The sequence below is a fragment of the Octopus bimaculoides genome, chromosome 13 (genome assembly GCF_001194135.2).
Source record: "Octopus bimaculoides isolate UCB-OBI-ISO-001 chromosome 13, ASM119413v2, whole genome shotgun sequence".
In the NCBI taxonomy this organism is placed as follows: domain Eukaryota; kingdom Metazoa; phylum Mollusca; class Cephalopoda; order Octopoda; family Octopodidae; genus Octopus; species Octopus bimaculoides.
In genome coordinates, this window is record NC_068993.1 from 56,251,131 (window position 1) to 56,259,223 (window position 8,093).

Genomic DNA, 8,093 nt, shown 5'->3' on the forward strand with positions numbered 1-8,093 from the left:
GAGCAGAAATAGCAGGGTGGAGACAGAGAAAATAAACAGAGGAGGTGGGGAACGGAAAGAGAGGAGAAAAGAGAAAGAAAAAGGGAAAAGGAAGACAGTGAAAGGAGAGAGAGAGAGAAAGAGGGAAGAGAGACAGACAGAAATAAAAAGATGGAGAGACAATAAGAAAGTAAAGAAAAGAAGAGGGGAAACAGTCAGGGAGACAGTAAAGGGTGAAAGAGAGGGGCAGAGAGAGGGAGGGTAAACTGGCAGAGAATGGGAGAAAGAAAGAGAGTAGATAGATAAGAGAGAGAGAGGAAGACACACAGAATGTAAACAGACACAAAGACAAAAAAAAAAACAAGAAAAGAAAAAAAAAACAACAAAACATTAAATTGCAGGAAGTTAAGCCTCCCAGTTCTTGTATTCCATTCCAGATGGAGGTTTCACATCGACTGCTTTCTCTCCAACTTCATTCCAGTTGGTGCTGAGAACTGTGCCACTTGACTCTACCTAGAAAGACAAACAGACAGACAGTATGAGTGAGTGAGTGAGAGACCAGAAAATATTCATTGATAATTATACATGATAGTAATTTGACTGTGGCTATGCTGGAGCACCACCTTTAGTCGAAGAAATCAACCCCAGGACTTATTCTTTGTAAGCCTAGTACTTATTCTATCGGTCTCTTTTTGCCAAACCACTAAGTTACGGGGACGTAAACACACCGACATGAGTTGTCAAGTGATGGTGGGGGACAAACACAGACACACAAACATATACATATATACGATAGGCTTCTTTCAACTTTCGTCTACCAAATCCACTCACAAGGCTTTGGTCAGCCTGAGGCTACAGCAGAAGACACTTGCTCAAGGTATCATGCAGTGGGACCGAACTCGGAACCATGTGGTTGGGAAGCAAGCTTTTTACCACACAGTCATGTATATGCACATTATTAATGTTGGGCAAATGAGAAAGGCGTGCTCAATATGTGTTGTAGAGGATTTTTATTAAAACTGAAGGTGAGAGCTTGTGCATAACAGCTTTAGTTTTAATAAGAAATACACACACTCATACATACATACATACAAGATGGATTCATTCAGTTTTCTTCAACTAAATCTACTCACAAGGCTTTGGTCAGCCTATGGCTATAGTAGATGACACTTGTCCAAAGTGCCATACAGTGGGATTGAACCTGGAACCATGTGGTTGGGAAGCAAACTTCTTACCACATAGCCAAATCTTCACCTTAAAAAAACAAACAGGTTGCTAACTGGTCTTTCAATTTATGTTGCTAGCAATTCACTCTGAGCTAGGAATGTCACAGAAACACATATCTATGACTGCATTATCTAATGTAGATTTTGATCTTGTTAGCAACACAGTATAAACTAACTGTGAAAGATAAAGGGTTGATATATGCGTGTGTTGGCACCAGGTAAAAAGCATCCAGCACACTCTGTCAAGTGGTTGGCATTGGGAAGAGCATCCAACCATAGAAACCATGCCAAAACAGATGACTGGAGCCTGGTGTAGTCTTCTGGCTTGCCAGCTCCTGTCAAACTGTCCAACCCATGCCTGCATGGAAAATGGATGTTAAATGATGATGATGATGATGATGATGATGTATGTGCACGAGATACTCAGTGGATTTGTAAAGAGAGTCTACTCACATAAGACTTCACCATGGCCCGCTTCACGTCATCATTGCCATCAGCATAGATCTGTTGAAACAAGTGGTTTAACGCTGCGTCACCTTCTGGCTTTTCATTCTTCTCTTCCTCAGTAACTTCCTTCACAAACTTTTCCCAATTCCGAAAGTGACTCAAAGGCTTAGTCTCTTTAACATCTGCCGGACGAGGAGGAGAAAACATCACAACAACAAAATAACAATGAGATAAATTTGTTTTTGACAGTGAAACTCTAAGTAGGTGTGTCTGTCTGTCTGTCTGTGCATGTGTGTGTTTGTCTGTACATGCATGTACATGGGTGTGAGTCTGTGCATGTGTGTGTGTGTGTGTGTGTGCATGCATCTGTGTGTGTATGTGTGTGTTTGTCTCCACCCATCACTGCTTGACAGTTGATTTGTTAATGTCCAAGTGACTTAACACTTCAGCAAAGACTGATAAATAACAGACTTGCTGATGATGATGATGAGGTTGATGGTGATGATATCAGAGATGGCAGCAGCTGTGATGGTGATGACTACAAGGATGGTGACAGATGCTTACCTTTTGATACTGAGGCATAGGGTGTGGTGATAGTGTTGTCTGCAGAACTTTCCAAGTGTTTCCAATGGATATCTTCTTTCTTTTTGAGCTTCACTTCAATCTGTGTGCAAACGAGAGGAGAGACAGCCAACTGATCAGAGGGAGGTGGGCTTTTTTTTGTGTGTGTGTGTGTCTCTCCCACATGGGAGCCAAGGGAAGATATTGCCAAAAGAGTCTCAATACAGTTACTCAAGCTACTTGAAATAGCAATTAAATCTCCCTCAAATTACACCCACCCCCATTAAAAAAAAGAGAAAGACATACTTAACTATATAGTCCTAGTTATATAAAAGACAGGAAAGATGCTTACAGTTATAATCCCTTTACTTGGTCAGGGTTGGCTTAAGGCCAAGCAATAACAGGTGGGGAGTTCCTAAGAACCACAAGGTTTTATGAGATGAAGTAGATTAAGGAAATGAACCTACTATTAAGATGTCAGAAAATGAGCTTCTAAGTAGCTTTTCAACTTGCTAGAAATATCAGCCAAATACCACTTAATACCCTGTCATCTTTAAAAAGTAAGACACTTTGGATAATGTAGTCCTACATACTCTTGAATAAGATGTGCTGGTCATGGATAGAGTACTTTGATTTTAAATCTGTACCATAGACAAAACTTTTATCAACAGTTGATTGACAAGAGTTTAGTGTTGCATCATCATCATCATCAAATAAATGTCCATTTATCATGCTGGCATGGGTTGGACGGTTTGACAGGAGTTGGTAAGGCTAGGAGTCACACCAGATCCCATAGCCTGTTTTGACAGTTGGATGCCCTTCTTAATGCCAACCACTTTATAGAGTGTGCTGGGTGCTTTTCATGTAACACCAGCACCAGTGCTTTCTATGTGGCACTGGCACCAGTGCTTTTTATATGACACCAACACCAGTACTTTTTATGTGACACTGGCACCGGTACTTTTTAAGTGGCACCAGCACCAGTGCTTTTCAGGTGGCACCAGCACCAGTGGTTTTTATATGGCACCGGCCCAGTGATTTTTACAAGGCACCAGCACGAATGCTTTTTACATGGCACCAGCACCAGTGCTTACATTAAATGAAAAGAAAAGAAAAAAGTGTTTGTTCTGTTTCTCCATTTCAACCTTACTTAATCCCCACCATCTTTCACAACAGAAAATCCCAAAGTGTGAAACTTACTTTCAAAGGTGTGACTTTAACTTGACATTCAGCTGGGACAATAGTGTTGGCAAGATTTAGCTGCATTATGTACTCTTCACCATTCGGTAGTTTAGCAACGAGTTTAAACTGAAAGAGAAAAAAGTAAAAAAAAAAAAATGTAAACACAGCAGTTCAAAGTGGTGGTGGTGATGGTATGTGTGTGACTCATTTTCGCTGTTCTTCTACACTGGCATGGGTTGGATGGGTTTTATGAAGTGTTTTACACCTGGCTGCCCTTCTTGTTTCCAACCCTTTTTAATCACTTCTTGAATTTGAGCTTGAGATCATCCTGGTTTGATGAGCCTCCTCCACCACATTGGATTGCCATGGCTTGGCAGAGTGATGCAGTTTCTATACTCATGCCCAGGAGTAGAGACACATTATATCCAAGAGAGACTGATCCATGGCTAGTAAAAGTTTGAACACAGATCTGCTGGTTTGAGGTTGATCTGAGATAAAACAAACTGTCTACCAATGCACCAAAGAACTTTATTTTTTTAATAATTTTGTCTAATATAAATTCACTGAGTTTTTATTGGAGTTTCAAGAACATCACCATCAATAGCAAAACTATACTGAGCCCCTAATAAAACTCAACTTACTGTTTTGTCACCATAATCTACTTGAATGTCATCTTTATTCACATTCTTCTCAAGGATAGTAATCATAGTAAATGTTTGTGTTTGGTACCAGTCATATCTGAGGAAGAGAGACACAAAGGACAGTAGTAACAGTATGAGTTAGTGTTTAGTACCAGTCATATCTGGCTCAAAATTTTTAGTGTTTTATGATCAAACTGGCCAGATCTGGCTTCTCACAACTACCCTACAATGTCATTCAAAAACTAAACGATCATAGCATCAAATTAATTCAAAACAAGGTAAATAAATAAACATTGAATTTGGCAGCGGAATTTGAATGCTAAAGGGTTAAAGAAACTTTTAATATAATTTAACCAAAAACATTTATTTTAAAAATATTTTATTTCCTATTCTACAAACTCAATATACAATACATTGTACTGTCTTTACATTTACTTAGATGACTTCTACATAAATAGCATCACTAGTCAGGGTTCTGTTTCCATCATTATGATATGATTTTTGAGCTGCTTCGAAGGAAATTTGGCTGCTATTTCTAACAGGTTTAGTAACCACAAAAGCTTTCACATTTTTCAGTGTGTGTGTGTGTTTATGTTTAGAAATATTTGAAACAGGAGATGAATGTCAAAGAGAACTTCATTTTTTAAATAATTTTGACGAGAATATTAGCATAACATTTTAGTGAAAAATCTTAGCTAAAACTTACTCATACATAAACAAAGTGGTAAATTATTAGTTTCGGTGAATTATTTTTATTCATGATAAGAAATGTTTTCGTGACTTCTTTTTTCAATTTCTCAATTGCTGTGGAAAACAATATATTTATTTATCTTACAAACAACAGAATTGACTATTTTACTGACTGAAGAATTCTTTTATAAAATAATTTACCCACCTCAAAAATACATAATTTCAAGCGGGAGAAGGAACTACACTGAATAAATCAATATTTTATAGCAGAATTAACTCTCTGACTGGAGATTTTAGTAAATCTGTTGCTTTTTTTTATTACTTTCATCTTTCTTCAACTAGTCTCCTTGTTTTTAATCTTTTTCCTTTCATCATACAGTTTATTATATTTGAGATACATGGTCATGAGATACATTTGAGATGCATGGTCATTTTTTTCTTTTTGCAGTCGCATGTGAAAAAAACAAACTTTGACCAAATATAAAACACAAACCTTGTTTTTCTTTACACTGTCTATACAAATTCAATGAATAAATTCAGTTTTTTTTATCATGTTTTCCCAATAAACTGCAAGAAATTCATCTTAATCTAAGGATCAAGCGTATGACAGATGGACAGAGAGACACAGCTCGTATTATAATACAGACTGCACATTAAAATTCGGTTTATAGCTAACGCAACACTAATGGGCGAATGGTGAAGATAAGCTTATAAATAATGTTATTTGTAACATAGGCACAAGACCAGAAGTGTTTTTTTTTTTTTTAGTGGGGTGGCAGGAGGGGGCAGTATTATTCATATCAATGACTTGATGAGATGAAAAATAAAGACAACCTTAGTGGTGGTCTTAACTCAGAATTTAAAAGGATGCAACAAAATACTGCAAAACATTATCTAGCATTCTACCAATTTTGCTTATCTGCTAAGAGGGCCTTTATGTAGTCGTTAGACATGTTAGAAATAGCAGCCAAATTTCCCTCAACTCACACCTTATTGTGTTAAATAGAAAAAGGATAAAACAGTTCATAACATTGGCATGGTTGGAAAGCTTTTGGTCAGACCTTAGTAGGGTGTGACTTTTATGCCTTTTGCAAAGGCATTAAGGCCGGTAGAAGATACAAAATGTACATGCTGAGAAAATAGAAGTTGCCAAATACAGAGGCTGTCAAAAGTCTTACTTTGTCCTGTGGGGTGCTGGAGTGGGTGTGACAGCAGAAGTAGCAGACTGAACACTTGTTTCTGGGTTCGCATCCTGTGTGCTGCTATTTGGAACCTGAAAATCATTAAAGTAAGTTTGTTGTAAAGAACTGTAAGGGTTCTAGTGTATTCTTCAGATCTTCAGAGCTTAGAGAAGGTAAGAGATTCAAGCGCTGAACTACTTCAAATAAGGTCGCAAGTTCTAATTTCAGGTCAACCATTTTGAGTCTGTTCAGTTGTTGTTGTACAAACCTTGATGAGTGGTGGAAGTCATGTTAAGAAATTTAGGGATTGCAGCCGACCAACACAGAGCAACAAGATTTGCCATAATTTGGTTTGAGATTACACAGGATGTAGGAGATGGCTTGTGTGGTGTGGTACAGACATGTGTGGGTAGCTGGTGCATGATGTACAGGATGTAGTGTAGAGAGGTTATATATAGTGAAGTGTAATATTATAGACATAGCATTTGGGTGTTTTATAATGTGCAATGAATGATAGGCTGTGTGAAGTGTAAGTGTGGTCATACGGACAAGTTGTGTAGAGTGTAGTATGGCAGTGGTGCATGTGTGATGTGTAGTTTGATAGTATGGAGATGTGTAACATGACGTTGTATGGGATGTAGTTTAGTGTAAAAATCAAGGTATATTGACCTCAGGATGCTGAACCTTTCAGATGAGATGACAAAGGACTGAGATGCCTGGTGCCTTGCTGTACTCAAGAAGACCCATACTCCACAGCAGAAGTGTTAAGGCCACTCCACTTGCTGAAGAGGATTGGCCTGCAAGAGTCCGGTGCCGGTGCCATGTTAAAAGCTCCCAGCACACTCTGTAAAGTGGTTGGTGTTAGGAAGGGCATCCAGCCGTAGAAATCGCGCCAAATCAGACTAGAGCCTGTTGTAGCTCTCCAGCTTTGGTCAAACCATCCAACCCATGCCAGCATGGATAACAGACATTAAAAGATGATGATGATGATGGTGATGGTGATGGCAGCATGATGTAGTGTGGCAGTGAGGATGTGCAGAGGGCTTTGTAGTACTAAGGATGTGTACTGCAGTAATGGTGATATGTTGTGTATTGAATTTGTGGGGACATGAAGGGTATAGTGAGGATGTGTGCAGTGCAGGGTACTAATAAGGACATCTTGAGTGGTGCAGAGTGGTAGCAGGGACACGATGAGTGGTGCAGAGTGGTAGCAGGGACACGATGAGTGGTGCAGTGCGAGAGCAAAATGTTGTGTGGTGTGTGGCACATTAGCAGGAACATCATCATCATCGTTTAACGTCCGCTTTCCATGCTAGCATGGGTTGGACGATTTGACTGAGGACTGGTGAAACCGGATGGCAACACCAGGCTCCAGTCTGATTTGGCAGAGTTTCTACAGCTGGATGCCCTTCCTAACGCCAACCACTCAGAGAGTGTAGTGGGTGCTTTTACGTGTCACCCGCACGAAAACGGCCACGCTCGAAATGGTGTCTTTTATGTGCCACCCGCACAAGCCAGTCCAGGGGCACTGGCAACGATCTCGCTCGAAAATCCTACAGGAGCCAGTCAGGCGGTACTGGCAACGGCCACGCTCAAAATGGTGCATCTCATGTGCCACCCGCACAAGAACCAGTCCAGGGGCACTGGCAACGATCTTACTTGGCTTGCCGGGTCTTCTCACGCACAGCCCATTTCCAAAGGTCTCGGTCCGTAATCCTAAAATATAATTCGAACTTTAAGAGAGAATTTTAAACTTTTCTCTAAAGACTCATTTAACTGGACAATTTAGATGCTTCCAAAGGAAATATTTTGGACAGTGGGGAGAAGTGTGGGCTTACATAAACAGAATGGAAGTTTAATCAATAGTGAAGCATTATCTATGATGTACTGTGCATAAAATTCTGTTGTTTTATGTGACTAATTAAATACAAATGAACAGGTAGGACCATGAAAGGATTTACAAAATATAGGTGTGAAAATGTAAGGTATGAATAAGGAATAAAAAATAACTTACTGAATTCTGTTGTTTTTGTTCTTTTGGCACTGAAAAATATGGAAAAGAAAAATATTTATCTATAGAAAGTATTACACTGTAACAGGAATACTGTAATAGAAAATATAATGACAATATATACTGAGTGACTCACAAGTCTTTTAGAGTGTATGTGTTATATATATATATATAT

The 8,093-nt window shown here is 39.1% G+C and overlaps 1 protein-coding gene across 1 annotated transcript in view; it reads right to left on the reverse strand.

The window, feature by feature from the left end:
- Positions 1 to 369: 369 nt before the first annotated feature.
- The window catches only part of LOC106875994 (protein SGT1 homolog), a 17,543-nt gene continuing 9,819 nt past the window's right edge, over positions 370 to 8,093 (reverse strand). Inside the window, exons 7-13 of the mRNA XM_014924340.2 lie at positions 7,922 to 7,950; positions 5,905 to 5,999; positions 4,037 to 4,133; positions 3,414 to 3,521; positions 2,217 to 2,316; positions 1,659 to 1,834; positions 370 to 492 (exon numbers count right to left, since the gene is read on the reverse strand). Coding sequence (XP_014779826.1) covers positions 385 to 492; positions 1,659 to 1,834; positions 2,217 to 2,316; positions 3,414 to 3,521; positions 4,037 to 4,133; positions 5,905 to 5,999; positions 7,922 to 7,950 — 713 coding nt within the window. The 3' untranslated portion in view covers positions 370 to 384. The remainder of the gene's footprint in view (positions 493 to 1,658; positions 1,835 to 2,216; positions 2,317 to 3,413; positions 3,522 to 4,036; positions 4,134 to 5,904; positions 6,000 to 7,921; positions 7,951 to 8,093) is intronic.